This window comes from Lygodium microphyllum, chromosome 23 (assembly GCF_053477565.2).
Source record: "Lygodium microphyllum isolate KBCC chromosome 23, Lygodium_microphyllum_v1.1.10, whole genome shotgun sequence".
Lineage (NCBI taxonomy): Eukaryota > Viridiplantae > Streptophyta > Polypodiopsida > Schizaeales > Lygodiaceae > Lygodium > Lygodium microphyllum.
In genome coordinates, this window is record NC_141157.1 from 69593628 (window position 1) to 69610034 (window position 16407).

Sequence of the window (16407 nt, forward strand, 5' to 3'; positions counted from 1 at the left end):
TTTAAGTTTGGAGGGTTTCAGTTTACAACTAGAATAGGCTATGGGATGATTATCTTGCATAAGTACGGCTCCTATTCCAGATCCGCTAGCATAAGTAACTACTAAAAATAATGGTGTATTAAAATTAGGTAATTATAATACAGGAGCATGGGTTAATGCATGTTTCAATAAATCAAAAGATTTCTGTTGATTATCAGACTAATGATAAACAATACTTTTCTTTAAAAGTTTAGTCAAAGGTAAAGCAAGTAATGAAAAATTTTGCACAAATTTCCTGTAAAAACTAGCAAGACCTAGAAAAGAACGTAACTTATACATATTTTTAGGTATTGGTCAGTTCAATATTGCTTCTATCTTCTTAGGGTCAACTTTAATACCTTCTGATGACACAATATGACCTAAATATTCAATTTTTGTTTGAAAGAACTCACTCTTTTCCGGATTAGCATACAATTGATTATCTTTCAACAACTTGAAAACCAAAGACAGATGTTCATAATGTTCTTTCTCATTTTTACTGAATACCAAGATATCATCAAAGAATACTATAACACAATGTTGATATTTCAAAAATATGCGATTCATCATTCTACTAAATGTAGCATGTGTGTTAGTTAATCCAAAAGGCATCACTAAAAATTCATAATGACCAAATTGTATTCTAAATGCAGTCTTGAATATGTCAGATTTATCTAATCTCACCTGATGATAACCAGATTTAAGATCTATTTTACTAAATATGGCAGAACCTTGTAGTTTATCCATAAGATCATCGACGCTAGGAATTGGATATCTATTCTTTACAGTAATCTTATTTAGGGCACGATAATCAATGCACATACGATAAGCATTATTGTTCTTCTTTACCAACAAAACAGGTGCACCAAATGGAGAACTACTAGGTCTAATTAATCCTCTATTTAATAATTCCTCAAGTTGAGTTTGAATTTATTTCTGCTCTATCTGGTTATGCCTATATGGTGCTTTACAAGGTGGTTGTGTACCAGGAATTAAATCTATTTTGTAGTCTTCAGGACGTAAAGGAGGTAATCCAGGTGGTAGATCTTCAGCAAAACAATCTTTAAATTGTGCAAGGAATTCTTTATGCCTAGGGTGCATATGTTTTTCTTTAGCTTGCAGTTCATTTACCCAAATTAGATAAGATTTACTACTTTTGCGTAATGCACGTTTAGCTTGAGTATGAGTAAGCTGTGGAAAAGTATTAGATGCATGCATACCATACAATGTAATATTTTTTCCTTGAAAATGAATTTTAATTGAATGCGTGGAATAATCTATATCAGGATTATGCTGATGACGCCAAGGCATACCTAAAATAATATCACTGGACTGTAATGGTACAACTAGAAAATTCATTCTTTCAGTATATTCACCAATTTGAATTTCTAAATCATGCACCTCTTGTGTTCCATTATACCTTGTGCCTAAGAATGCTGCTTTAATACAATAATACGTAGGAACAGTTTGTAATTTCAATTCTTTCACTAACTTTGTAGAAATAAAATCATGTGTACTACCATCATCATGCAAAATAATCTTTTCTTTTCTATGCACCAAACATTTCATTGTCAACAAAGAATGTGGAGTTGGCATACCTAGTAAAGTATCCGAAGGAGTAGTAATGTCGTCATTATCTTCCGTAAAGTCACGCATTTCCTCATGTTCTTCATCTTCCATTGCTCCAAGATAGTTGATATGGACAGGTGGCTTCTTCGATTGGCAATTGGCTGCTAGATGTCTAGGTTGATGGCATTTGTAACACACTATAGGTTTGGCTTTAGATACATTGTTTGCAATGGCAAGAAGTCTAGGAATATTAGGATTTGGCTGTGAAGATGGCTTAGGGTTTTGATTGGTATTTGATGGCAAAGCAGGTGGTTTTGTCCAAGACTTACGGAAAGATGATAAAGGAAATCGACTTTGATTGAATCTTCAAAAATTTGAATTGAATTGCTTAGAACCATAGTTACCATTTGCTTGAAATTGTTGTGGACGCTTGTCTCTTCCTTGAATCTTGTCTTCAATGTCATGAGCTAAAGAAATTGCATCTTCAAGAGTTGCAGGCTTGAACATATTGATTTCAGCGTAGTAATGCCCAAGTAATCCAGACATATACTTGCGCTTGTGAGTCGCTTCAGGTACGTCTTCAAGCATGCATAGTTGGAGTAAGGCATTGCAAAAGCATTCGGTGTATTGAGAAATAGGCTCATGATCTCTTTGCTGAAGAAGGTCCCATCACTTTATGGCTTTTTCATGGAATTATGGAGGAAGGTAATTCTGCATAAATTTCTTCTTGAAATTCTCCCACATAGTGGGACAATCTATGCTCTTACGAACCACGGTCCACCAAAGAGATGCTCTATCTACTAAATGATTAGTGACACACTTGATTTTATCTTTTTCAGCGTATGTTTCCTCATGAAAGTAATCATCAAACTGACTGACGAATGCAAGAACAGTCTTTCCATCTTGAGTGCCATTGAAAGTACGGAATTTGAAATTTCTTTTACTTATCTTTGTTTCTTTGCGGATGGATTGAGCTTCGAGAGTCGCATCGATGGTACGTCGGATAAGATCTTCAGATTGTGGTTTCTCTTTGTCAGTAGTCGATCTTTGTAAATTGGCCAATTGAACTTGCAATGCTTGCGAGGCTCTTCGTTCTTCGTCCAACTGCATCATAATTAAATCCAACTTTTGTTCCACCGTAGGTTTAGGAAGATCGCCTTCAGCCATTAAATCATCCATATTTTGTTCCGTCATCCTGCAAAACTTCAAAAGACCTCACACTCTCAAAATCCAATTAGCGGGATGAGCATAGCTTAAGATCGGGTGTACAAGGCTTATATATTTTCATTTGGCTTTCACGGTCTTCGTCTTTGGTAATTGCGGGATTTGAAATCTTTGTAAAATCTGTGTATGTCCTTCTGCGTGTGCTGAAACTGGTTCAGCAAGTCTGCGTATGCGAACAGAGTCTTCCAAGGAACAACTTTGCAATTCGGTGCTTCTGCGTAGGAACAGTCCTTATGGGAGTTTTGGGCACAAGTCAGTTCTGACTTCTGGTGACTTGACTGACTTGCAGAGTTGCAAACTTACGAAACTTGATCAACTTGGAGTATTTGTGTGACTGATGACTTGGGTAACTTAGCTTATGGCTAGTGTGGCAGTAAATGACGATTTTTGAGGAGGGGCCGTTTTATGACGCCGAAAATCACGGATAGATGCCGCCCTGCCACCCATCGAATTAAAAATTTGAAGCTTATAAGCTTCTTATTAAGCTTTAAACTCAAGCTTTTAAGCTTTATGAAAAATATGGGCTTACATGTTGACTGTGAGAAAACGTCTTGGAGAAGAAGATATTGGAGTGGTCCTCCGCCGTTACAGGCCGGTCCTTCGCGATCAGAGGCTGTAAACAAAGGTTCTTGACCGCCAGGAATCCACCTGTATCAACCGTTCACGATGAGACTGACCGTAGAGCTCGATCGTTCTAGGAGCTCCGCCTTCGCACAAGATGGGTAGCGATTGGAAGCTCTCGATCTCAACTTTGCTCTGATACCATTGGTGCGCAGATCAGATGCTATATGCTCGCGTAGTGAATGTCGGAAGGTCCCCAAGAACAAAAGAACTCTACTTTTTGCACAAAACTCAAGGTAGAAAGCATGCACGTTATGAACAAGAGACCAATTGGGTGCAATCTTCCCCCATGCCTTGTGTGAGCGCTCCACAAAGTATGTATTTTATATATTAATCATCTTCAAGCTCAAATAATAGCCCAAATTACAAAATAGCACGCTTTTGGCTTTTGAGTTTGCTTTAGCACAAAATAGAAATAAAGCTAATGGGCGGGAGCCCAAAGAGTCAGGCATACCCAATACAATGTCCAAATACAAATATCATAATCGTGCGCCCATGCGCATACAAAATAATAAATAAATATCCAACGCCTCAATAAATAGGCACGACAAAATATAGGCGCCATGTCTAAGGTATGCGCCCATCAAAATATAAATGATAACTCGAATACACGCTATCCTCCAATGCTTTCCTCCGCGACTGCTGCTATCTCTACACATCAACTGAAGCATTCACAATCGTTAGTAAAACAATACAATTAAACCGTCAAAAGTAAATACCTAGCAGTCTTCAGCTACACAAATAAATCAACTGGTTAGAAATCAATCCTAACCTTAATTTATTACGAGTGCGCACTCTAAACTCATAAACGTTTATTAATTTAATATGTATTTTGCAGAATTACCCATGCACACACTAAATTAATGAAACGGCTGAAAAGGATAGGCGTCCCCATCAACTTCTCGCACAAAGGATCCACTTTGTGTATGAGCCCCGGTCAACAAAGTTTACGGAATCCACTGTAAAACCTCACGGAATCCACCGTGAAATATGCCTCCTGGCATCAGTTACATGTTGTGGATCACACAAAGAGAGAGAGAGAGAGAGAGAGAGAGAGAGAGAGAGAGAGAGAGAGAGAGAGAGAGATTAGTTGTGGTTCTAATGAGGATGGACAGAGTAAGATATAGTGGTAGTGCTAGTGGTAGTAATGTCATCGAGGGGAGTGTGATATCAATGGGATTGGTCCCCAACATTCGAAGAGAGAGAGAGAGAGAGAGAGAGAGAGAGAGAGAGAGAGAGAGAGAGAGAGAGAGAGAGAGAGAGAATTGTTTGTAGTTCTAATGAGGAGGGAGAGAGTAAGATGTGGTCGTGATAGTGGCGATGCTAGTGGTGGTGGTGGCAATGGAGGACCAGCAATGGTGCTTCTTAAATACCTAGAAGCAAAAGAGGACTAAGTGGACTACGTGGAATAAAACTAGAGGTTGCCAAAAGAAGCTTGCTCCAAAAGCTCGCTTCTTACATGCACTCAATCATAAGGCCATCACTATGATGGACACTAAAAAACCCAAAACTTTTAGAAATTATCTAGAGGATTGTATAAAGTTCGAGAATATTATAAGAAGGTTCTACAAGATTCTTTAGAAGGTTCTAAAACAATAGTTCGATTGGTGCTTACACCAGTATCGCTTAAGTCAGCAATACCTATGTCATCAATGATGTCATCATCTAGAAGTTTCTCTTTAACCTCTTCAACTTTGGTATAAATAGGGCTCTTGGGATACAAGCTATTTAGTCTTGTCAACCACTTGTGAGGCTCATGTGAGGTAGGTCCTCTCTAGTCCCAATTCTAGCTATGTACATTTGGTTCATGTTTTGGATTCATTCTAACCTTGTATCAAAATCTTGTCTTGTACCCAATATCTAGTCTTATTATAACCATCATTATCTCAATCTTGTATCAGGAAGTAGATTGTTGTAATTCCTTATTTTGTAATAAAGATACTGTACATATCACTTCAATTGCTTTCTTTATAGATACTTTAAACAAGGCATGACCTTCCAACTAGGACATTGTGGGTTTAGTAAAACAATAGAGCTAATCTCTCTCGACTATTGGTGGAATTAAATGTGGAAACTAGTCAAGGAATTTGTAAGCACATGTGATATGTGTAGTAGGGCCAAAGTCCTTTGCCATCAACTTCATGGGTTGCTCCATCCCTTGCCTATTCCTAATCACCCTTGATCATTTGTGTCAATGGACTTCATCACTGATCTACCTTCCTCAAAATGATTAGATTCCATTCTTTTGATGGTTGATAGATTTACTAAGATGCACACTTCATGCTCACCTATAAGATTGGCGAAGGGATGGCTCCATTTTTCCTTAAACATATCTATCATTGTCACAGGTTACCAGATGACATTGTTTCAAATTGAGGACCACAATTTATGTCAAGTTTTTGGAGAAGTCTCCTCAAGATTCTAGGCATCCAAACCAATCTCTTTTTGGCCAACCAACCTCAGAGTAATGGACAAATAGAGAGAATAAGTATTGAAACAACTAATTAGATGTATAATCAATTATCATTTGAATAATTGTGTGGATTTACTTTCCTTGGTTGAATTCGCCTACAACAATGCTAGTCATTTCTCTATTAGACAAATATTATTCTTTGTCAACTATGGAAGATACCCTAAAATGGACATTTATATAAGTCACTTGGTAAAGAATCTAGCAGCTCCTATAAATCTAGCTAAGCACTTTTCAAAGATCCATAAGGAGTCAAAGTCACAAATTCAACAAGCCTAAGAAAGATATAAAGACGACTCACATCGACAACAAATGCAATATCCAACTTATGGCATTAGAGATCGAGTTTGGATTTTATTATAAGTTTTATGTTCTTCTCACCCTTCTTAGAAGCTAGATTATCAAAGACTTGGGCCATTCAAGATCATTGACCATGTAAACCCAATCACTCATTGTCTCTGGTTACCACAATCTATAAGAATTCACCCAACATTCCATGTCTCAGTCTTGGAGCCTTGCTATACATCCTCAATAAGGGAGAGGAACTCACAACCACCACATGTTGAAATTGAAGGTCACCCAAAGTACAAAGTTAAGACTATTCTTGATACCATAATCTCTTGTGAAATGCATAAATACATTGTTCATTGGAAGGGCTATGATGCTAACGAACGAATGTGGGAACTAGCCTCACACCATCATTGAGCCCCTACTAAAGTTAAGGAGTTTCATCAATGACATCCATTGAAAACAAGAGACTTATTAAGAAACCCAACCACTCCTCATGGAATTGGTTGTTAAAGGAGGGGCTAATGGCCATGGATACCAAGAGAGTAATAGTTTCTAGAAACTTCTAAGGAGGTTTTAGAAGGTCCTTTGGAAGGTTCTCGAACAAATTTTGATGAACATTTGCATTAGTATTCTTTATACCATCACTTATATGAGGGATGCTTATGTCATCAATGATGTCAGCATTTAGAAGCTTCTCCTTAACCTCCTCAACTCTAGTATAAATAGGGGTCTTGAGCTACAAGCCCTTCAATCTTGCCAATGGTAGTTGTGAGACTCATGTGAGGTAAGTCCTCTCTCTAGTCGCAATTCAAGCCATGTATCTCTAGTTCTTGTCTTGTCTTATATCCATTCTAATATTGTATTGAGGTCTTGTCTTGTATCTAGAATTTGGTCTTATTGTAACCCATCATTATATCAATCTTGTATCAAGAAGTATATTGTTGTAATTCCTTATCTTTCAATTAAGAATCAACTTCATCATCATCATCATCATCAAGTTAGCTCATTGTAAATTGTGAGGCAACAATCCTTATGCTTGCCAAGTTCTTGTCACCCTCATAACACTCACACCTAGTGATTTGAGATAAAGAAAGTTACACGTTGCATTTAGTGTTCATGAAACGTTAAGGTTTAATGTAAAACTAATTACAAAAGATTTAAAAAATCTTCAAAATTGAAGTACAAATTTTAAAACCTTCAGCTTAAAAAAATTAAGTATAAAAATCAAAAGTGCATATAATTTGATTCAAAAATCCCTCCAAAATATCAAGCTAAAGTTTTTGTATTTGGTACCAAAAATATATTTCACAAACATTGGTTAACCTTGTATTTTTTGATGCAAAAATGATTTGTATATTACATAAAATTATAAGTTGAGTTACAAAATGTTGGCATATACTAGCCTATGAATCTAAGAATTGTGACCACATTTGTATTGTCAATGTTACCTAACATGCAAGACATACTAAGATACCACCTAGTTGCAGAGATTACGTTTTCATGTTACTTTTATGCTTGCACCGTCCAAAATCCTCCATATTGTAGCACCACATATGGCTTGCTAAGGTAAATATGTGAATAATCTGTATCCAAAAAGCACCAAGCCACTCACATAATTGTGTAGACCAAATATGCTAAATAACATGTTTTTTGCTCAATCTTACATTCCTAGGATACTAAAGGATGCCTAGCCAAGCGGGAGTAATAGTGCAACCATCCCGAAAAACATGTCAAAATGATTCCTCTTCATTGTAGTGACACTTTCTGGTGAGATCCCTTGCTTTTTGAGTTTTCCAACCGGTAAAAACACCCTTAAGCTGTTATTGGGATAGGACTGGGAGGGCATGGGAATGGAGACAAGATGGCATTGGGACTGATAGCTAGGAAATGTCTATTCAATGTTATTATGGTGAGTCATTTGTTGCAAAGTTGATACAAGGCAAGTTACCTTATTTGATAATTATGTTATGGGTTAGCTGTAGATAGACTCTCTCATGAAAAAGGCCACTCCTCTCTTTGGATAACCAAAGTGTACTTGTGATTGAGATGGTAGCTATGGTGAACTAAGGAATACTGGTGTGACCAATTGAGACCAATGTAAGAGATGAGAGCTTGGAAGTGAGACTGTTGCATGTAATCTTGTCTTTTGAGACTATATGCCCCTTAAAAAGCCCTTGGAAGTTTGAAAATCCATAGTATTAACTTGCTAAGCCCTCTTCACCCTAGACTCTAGGAATTTCCAATTCCTTAGCAGCCTAAACCTTGTATTTTTCTTTGCTAATTTGCTAAGCCCTCTTGACCCTAGACTAGTAAAATTTTTTCTTCCTTAGAACCTCAACTTTGTATTTTTACTTTGTCCGTTTTGTACGCTAAGTCAAAACGTCGCCAAGGCAGGCAAAATATCACGTAAAACGATGATCGTGGATAGAAATAGGCAAAACATAGCACACGAAGGCTCGGGGGTGGTGAAGAGAGAGGGCGCTTAAAGGAGACAGGCAGGGATGGCGAAGAGAGAGCTTTCGTGGTTTCCTCTTCTTCTGTGACGCCTGGCATGAAGCAGAGGAAAAAGCTGCAGCTGCGCACCCCTGGCTATGGAGAGAAGGCACCAACAGCTGGAGATTCTGGAAGATGGTAATCCTCTGATGTTTATTTGCCTCAAAGTTCCGTTCTGTTGGATATCCCCCGAATTCAGAGAACCAGGAACATAAATATCAGTCACTTTGCTTTAAAAAACAGTAGGCACCAGTACATTTTTGTATTGAAAACATGAGGAAATCGCTGCTGCCCATATTTAATGAAAATGGGCCAATCTGATCAGAATTGAACTGATCCCAACGACTTTAAAACAGTAGGCATTAGCACATTTTTGCATTGAACACATGGGGAAATTTTTTGCTGTTTATACTTAATGATATTTTTGTATTGAAAACATGGAGACATTGTCGCTGTCCATACTTAATGAAAATGGGCCAATCTGATCAGAATTGAACCGATTCCAATATCTTTAAAGCAGCAGGCGTTATCACATTTTTGCATTGAAAACATGGGGAAATTGCTGCTTTCCATACTTGAAAATGAAAATGGGGCAATCTGATTGGAATTGAACTGATCCCAATAAGATTAGCAGCTGTGTTAGGCTTTAACAAGCACCACTGGTCTGTAACCTGAGATCATCAGCCAAGATCCAACCAGCAATACACAATTCATGTGATTCACTGATATATAACTCAAGCAAGGACCTGGGCTTTTTTTTTAGGGGGGAGGGGGGGGGGGGGGGTTTGGTAGTGTGGAGATATGCCACAGTTTGCAAAAGAAAACATTGAGTGTTTGACCATGACTGACATAGAGAGAACTCAACACACAAATGTAAAAATGCAAAACACAAAAATGCAAAATCCAAAACACAAACACAAACTGAGAAGAAAGATAATCTTGAAGTAAATGAATGAATGATGTAAAAGAAGGAAAGAGCGTACAAGATGCTCAAGGGGAGAGTGGTCCACCAATAGCCGGTGGCTCTTGTAGGACTAGGTTGAGGGAAGTGTCAATGTATGTCGTCCATTGGAGATGGATCCCGAGTGCTGCAACAACCAATCGGAGCTGAGATAAGGCTAAAAGTGAAAGGCCAACAGGTTGGAAACCAAAACATAGCAGTCTCTAGAGCTAGAATTGCTAAACACAACAATGTAACCGCTCGAAGATGATGGCAGTTGATTATGGAAGGCTATAAGAAGTTGAGCAACAACATAGGAAGGTGAAGATGATGCTAATTGGGCCTACATTGTAGTAAACACAAGTTGCAGCATGCACTAGAAGTGGTTGTGGACAGTAGGGTGGTCACAATGGACAGGGTGTTAGGGGCTAGTGATGATGTGGTAGTAGTTGCTATGGGCTGGATAGCCAATGGAGGGAGAGTTGATGGCGGAAACTTGCAAGACAAGGGATGAGGTTGAATTGTGGGCAGTTTATCTATTTATAGATGAGTGGATCCTCCCAAATTTAGGGTTTGTTTTATGGGACATGCACTCTAGGATTGCACGCTGTTTAATGAAACTTTGAGAGAGAGAGAGAGAGAGAGAGAGAGAGAGAAAGAGAGAGAGAATGATATATTAACCTCTACAAAAGGCCAAAATGACCTATGAGACTATGAGTTACAATCATGTGTATGATGGTACAACTATCTGGGCAAAATATGTAGCACAAAGCAAAATAAGAAAGGAAACTAACCATGGCTATGTGTAAAACATAGAGCTCTATCTGGTAACAATGAGCTCCAAATGGTACAACCTCATGTGGGTATAGAGGGCCTAGCTCTAGTCCGAGCAATAATCCCCTGTATCTGCCTATGAAGGTGTTGTTGGTGTTTGTGTCAAGGTCTAGGATGTCTGGATTGGCTAAGCTGAACGGCTCGATCAATCAGTACTCCTTGTTTGTGTGTGGACTGTGGCTGTGAGAGAGGCTCTCGTGTGGACTGTGGCTATAACTGTATTGAAGTCTTTTGAGTCTTCTTTGCAAAGAAGTCTGTGAGTTGCCTTTGTTAAGGGTCTCAATGTCTTGGAGTAGCTGTACTCTTGAGGCGCATGTCACAAAGCTGCCGTATCTCAAGAAGAAAGAGGCCAAGACATCGTTGATCGGTAAAATCCATGATTCTAGATAGTGGTCCAAATCCGTCTCTAAAGAGACAGTGGAAACGACCACAGACCTTATAATACACTGGGCAGCGGCAGATATAATGCTCCTCTGTCTTTGGCTCTAATTGGCATATCTGGCATATGCGCTTCTTTGATGGGATGGATCTATATCTGCCAGTCTCAATCTCTAGCTGATGTGAGGAGGTGCGCAACTGGCCAATAGTACATCTAATCCCATGGGAAAGGTGGGTGTCCATGTATCTCGGGCGAGCATTAAATCCATCATCTGTAGTATGAAGGAAATGCTTGCGATAGAAAGCTATCTTTGTCCCTAGCTCCTGCCCTGGCATCAACCATGTCCACCTTAAATGCCCTAAATTGGCCGACTTGTAGCAATAAATGCTATAAATACTGGTTAGCTAGAGGCTCATTTAGAGCTAGTCTTACTTAGGTGCACGAGGTTTTTTGGACCACTAGATAGATATACTTCGTGTGCAACATTTACTTTAACCATGCGATTAAAAAATAATCCACATGTTAAGTGAGGTTTCAAAGATACATGTCCTCATGACAGCCCTCCCCCTTAAAATCTTTGCAATTGTCCTTGATTGCATTACAAGATGCATCAAAAGCAAAATAGTGGACCAGAGTTTCCACAAGGCATTATAGTTAACACAACATTGCACACTATTGCTAAACCATTCCATATGCCTAACTCATGTTGAAAATTACCAGTTAATCATAACATAACATGAGACTCACAAAGAATCTCAAAAACATTGCTAGATTATCATGTGACATGTCTATTTCTCATTAGCTCAACTCATCTAGCAAAACCAAACCATAGCAGAGCATAATTAAGCATAAACCATGGCTAAATCATCAATGGCATTATAACATATGTTGTTGTCCATGGAACTAGATATAAACCATTAAAAACTGAGCATAATCTGATCACTTCCTGATTTGAGAACTGATCAGAGACTGCTGCAAATGTGACCCGAAACTAATCATAAACTCATTGCAAAAACGGACCAGCAATCAATGCAAAAATTGATGCAAAATTGATCCCAAAAGTGACCATAAACGGTCCTTAAGTTGATCAAAAATTGAGCTGAAGCTAATCATAATTTATGTCTTAAAATTGAGACAAAATTCATGCCAAATTGATCATAAGCTGATGCAAAAGTATAGTTTTAGTGCCTGGGTGAAACTCATGCTCATCTACATACATCTAATAGTGACTAGTACACTAAGTAGTGACCTCATGGCAAACATACTGTCAGCATAGTACCTTGGATGTATGTTGAATACATCCGAGATCCACTACATACGAGATTTATCCATAATTGGAGGAGTTGAAGTGTTACCTTCCCCTTGAGGATTAAGCAATACTCCGGACCCTTGCTCTGTTGAACCTGACGGTACGTGAACTAAAGTTGGCTCTGATTGAAAGGCATCTAGGTAAAGTTGCAACAACTGAGGATGGTCTGCCAAGTCATTCTCTTCCATTCATTTAGTATCCATTGGTGAATAATTTTGAATTTTCACCAAGTATCGCCTAGAAACTTCACCTTTGATCTTTCTTTCCTTATGTGCCAAATTCTACGCGGGTACCAAAATCTCATTTAGCTCCTCAACCTCAAGTTGAATTTCAGCAAACATATCCTTTGGCACATCACCATGGAAAGGCCTCAACAAGCTGACATGAAACGCATTGTGTATCCGCCAATGTGGAGGTAATTTCAGCCGATATGCCACATCATTGATCTTCTCCAACAGCTAGAAGGGTCCATGGTATCTCATACTTAACTTTGGATGCAATCTTTCTCTTTCTTTCATCTTCTTTAGCCTTACCTTTTCAAAATGCAACAATACATAATCACCCTCTGCAAATTGCAAAAAACGTTTGTGGCGATTAGTTGCCCTCTTTTGCTTTTCTTGCAATCTCTGAAGTGCATATTTTATCTTTGCATAGGCTACATGCAAGTTCTCCACATAACAATCAACCTCAAATATCTTATCCTTAGTTTGTAGAATAGGTGGTACCTTCTTGCCACCCTCAACCACCTCAAATGGAGCTTTGCCGGTGGAACTATGTATTGTGTTGTTGTAAGTAAACTCAACTAAGGGCAAATATTGCTTCCACTGTGTCTCGCGGTCTGAAACGTAGCACCTCAAAAGATCTAATGCTGTGGAATTTACTTCCTCAAATTGACCATTTTTTTGCGGATGGAAGGATGATGAGAATTTCAGTGTCGTACCCATATTCTCAAACAACCCCTTCCAAAATAAAGTGGTCATTCAAGGGTCTCGATCACTAATGATTGACTCTGGCATACCATGATACTTAAAGATGTGTTACAAAAACAATCGTGCCATATGATGAGTCTTTATTTTCTTCCTCACAGGAATAAAATGGGCTTGTTTGCTAAACCTGTAAATGATAGTCTATACCCTATCATTCCTTGTAGGTACCTTAGGAAGCTAAAAACTAAAGTCTATTGCAATGCTCTCCCAAGGCCTACATATCGTCGGCATAGTACCTTGGATGCATGCCGAATACATCCGGGATCCACTACATACGAGAGCTCTTTATAACTGGAGGAGTGGAAGTATTACCTTCCCCTTGAGCATCAAGCAATACTCTGGACCCCTGCTCTGCTAAACTTGGCGGAGCTTGAACCAAAGTGGGCTCTAACCGAAAGGTATCTAGGTAAAGATGCAACAATTGAGGATGGTCTGCCATGTCATCCTCTTCTATCCATTTGATATCCATTGGTGAGAAATTTTGAAATTTCATCAAGTATCTCCTGGAAACTTTACCTTATACTCTTTTTTCTTTCTTATGTGCCAAAATCAGCTCGGGTATCAAAATCTCATTGAGCTCCTCAACCTCAAGCTGAAATTTAGCAGACATATGCTCTGGCACATCACCATGATAAGGCCTCAACAAATTGACATAAAAGGCATTGTGTATTTGCCAATGTGGAGGTAATTTCAGCTGATATACCGCATCATTGATCTTCTCCAACAGCTCGAAGGGCCCATAGTATCTCATACTTAACTTCGGATACAATCTCTCTCTTCCTTTCATCTTTTTCAGCCTTGCCTTTTCAAAACGCAGCAATATATAATCACCCTCTGCAAACTGCAAAGCATGTCTCTGGCGATTAGCTATCCTCTTTTGCTTTTCTTGCAATCTCTGAAGTGTATATTTTATCTTTGCATAGGCTACATCCAAGTTTTTCACATAATAATCAGCCTCAAAGATCTTATCCTTAGTTTGTAGAATAGGTGGTACCTTCTTGCCACCCTCAACCACCTCAAATGGAGATTTGCCCGTAGAACTATGCATTGTGTTGGTGTAAGCAAACTCAACCAAGGGCAAATACTGCTCCATTGTGTCTTGTGGTCTGAAACATAGCACCTCGAAAGATCTAACATTGTGGAATTTGCTTTCTCAGACTGACCATTAGTCTGCGAATGGAAGGATGATGGGAATTTCAGCGTGGTACCCATATTCTCAAACAACCCCTTCCAAAATAAACTGGTTATTCAAGGGTCTCGATCACTAATGATCGACTTTGGCATACCATCATACTTAAATATGTGTTGCAAAAACAATCGTGCCATATGATAAGCCTCTATTTTCTTCATCGTGGGAATGAAATGGGCTTGTTTGCTAAACTTGCAAATGATAGTCTATACCCTATCATTCCTTGTAGGTACCTTAGGAAGCTAAAAAATAAAGTCCATTGCAATGCTCTCCCAAGGCTTATGTGGAATAGGCAAGGGCTGCAACAAACCCGACATCTTTTGCCTATCATGCTTTACCTTCTGACATACGATGCATGTCTTAATAAATTGTTCTACATCATGCCTTAAAGCTGGTCAATAAAAGAAATGTTGCACTGCCTTGACTATGGTATCAATACCTCTGTGTCCTACATACGGAGGAGCATGACTTTCAGTGATAACTCTAGGCCTTAACTGCTTTGTGACACATAGTCATCCATGTATCATCAGAAATTCATCTCTTAGTACAAAGTGTTCATGCCTTGGTCATTGCAAAGCTGATCATAAACATTAGCAAAGTCCGAATCAGCAACATATTGCTCTTTCATGGCATCCAACTCAGTGTGGTAAATCATGTTGATGGTTGAAATTTGTGGCTTACGTGATAGTGCATCAGCCACAACATTCTTTTTACCATCAATATGTACAATCTGAAAATGAAACATAGAGAGAAAATTTGCCCATCTCATATATAATGTTTCCATGTAGATAGTACATGAATTACAGCCAAGAGCTTTTTCTCATAGACCTACAAATTCTTTTCTGCACTGTGGAGATTTCGGCTCTCATAAGCCACGACTGGGCCGTCTTGCATAAGAACAATCCCAATGTTGTTACCACCACATGCATCACATTGAACTATGAATGATTTCCTTAGATTGGCCAATACAAGCACAGGATGTGAAGTCATTTTTTCCTTCAACTTTTCAAAAGCTGAAATTTCCACTGCTGTCCATTTAAATGGCACATCTTTCTTTTGCAAGGCATGCAGTGGAGATGCAATTTCAGCAAACTCGCGTACATACTTCTTGTAGTAAGGACATCAATCCAAGAAGCTGCGGATCTCATGCACATTCCTCAAAGGTGGCCATGATCATATTGCCTCAACCTTTGCAGGGTCCATATGAATAGCATAAGCCGATACAATTATTCCCAAAAAGTGGATTTCATGCAAGAAGAATTTACTTTTCTTGTCATTGATAACGAGTCTATGCTCACGTAGTTCATTGAACACAATGTCCAAGTGTTTTCTATGCTCTGCCTCGTTCTTTGAATAGACAATAATGTCATCAAAGAAAGTGTATACAAATCCTCTATATGGCTTGAAGATACGATCCATTATCCGATTAAAAGTGGCAGGAGCATTTGTAAGTCCAAAAGGTACAACAAGAAACTCATACAATCCTGAAGATGCCCTAAAAGCTGTCTTAGGCACATCTTTCGGTCTAATGCGTATTTGATGGTATCCACTTTTCAAATCTATATGGTTAAATATGGCTGCCCCTTGCAATCTATCCATAACATCATTGATCCGAGGAATCGAAAAGTGATTCTTTATTGTGATCTTGTTCAGAGCTTGATAATCAATGCACATATGCCATGAACCATCCTTTTTTTGCATCAAAAGGATTGGAGAACAAAAAGGAGATGAGCTAGGCTGAATAAGCCCTTGGATAAGATCTATGTCATGATCTTTTGGCCTTTTAGACGCTAGCTGCTCTGGAAGTGACTGAGAGAAGCAATCAACATACATTTTTAAAAATGACATGCGATCCTTCTCTAACTTAGACATGGTCCCCAACATTCTCACCATCATCTTTATCCTTAGTAAAAACCAAGTATGTTAAAAGATGATTTTTCATGACTTTAGAAATGGGAGCTGCGAATACAACAAGGACAGATTCACCTTTTAACTTTACATCAAGTGTGAGTATCTTTTCCTTATGTTGAATAGTGATCTTTTTTGCATGAGAATCAACTACTGCATGCATGCAGTGACACCAT

The 16407-nt window shown here is 38.6% G+C and overlaps 1 protein-coding gene across 2 annotated transcripts in view; it reads left to right on the forward strand.

The window, feature by feature from the left end:
* Nucleotides 1-8593: 8593 nt before the first annotated feature.
* The window catches only part of LOC148016308 (MEF2BNB-like protein), a 41995-nt gene continuing 34181 nt past the window's right edge, over nucleotides 8594-16407 (forward strand). The window contains exon 1 of one of the 2 annotated variants that reach the window (XM_087664110.1): nucleotides 8594-8824. In XM_087664110.1, the coding sequence (XP_087520236.1) occupies nucleotides 8785-8824 (40 nt within the window). In that variant the 5' untranslated portion in view covers nucleotides 8594-8784. The remainder of the gene's footprint in view (nucleotides 8825-16407) is intronic. The other variant, XM_087664109.1, reaches the window with a different exon arrangement.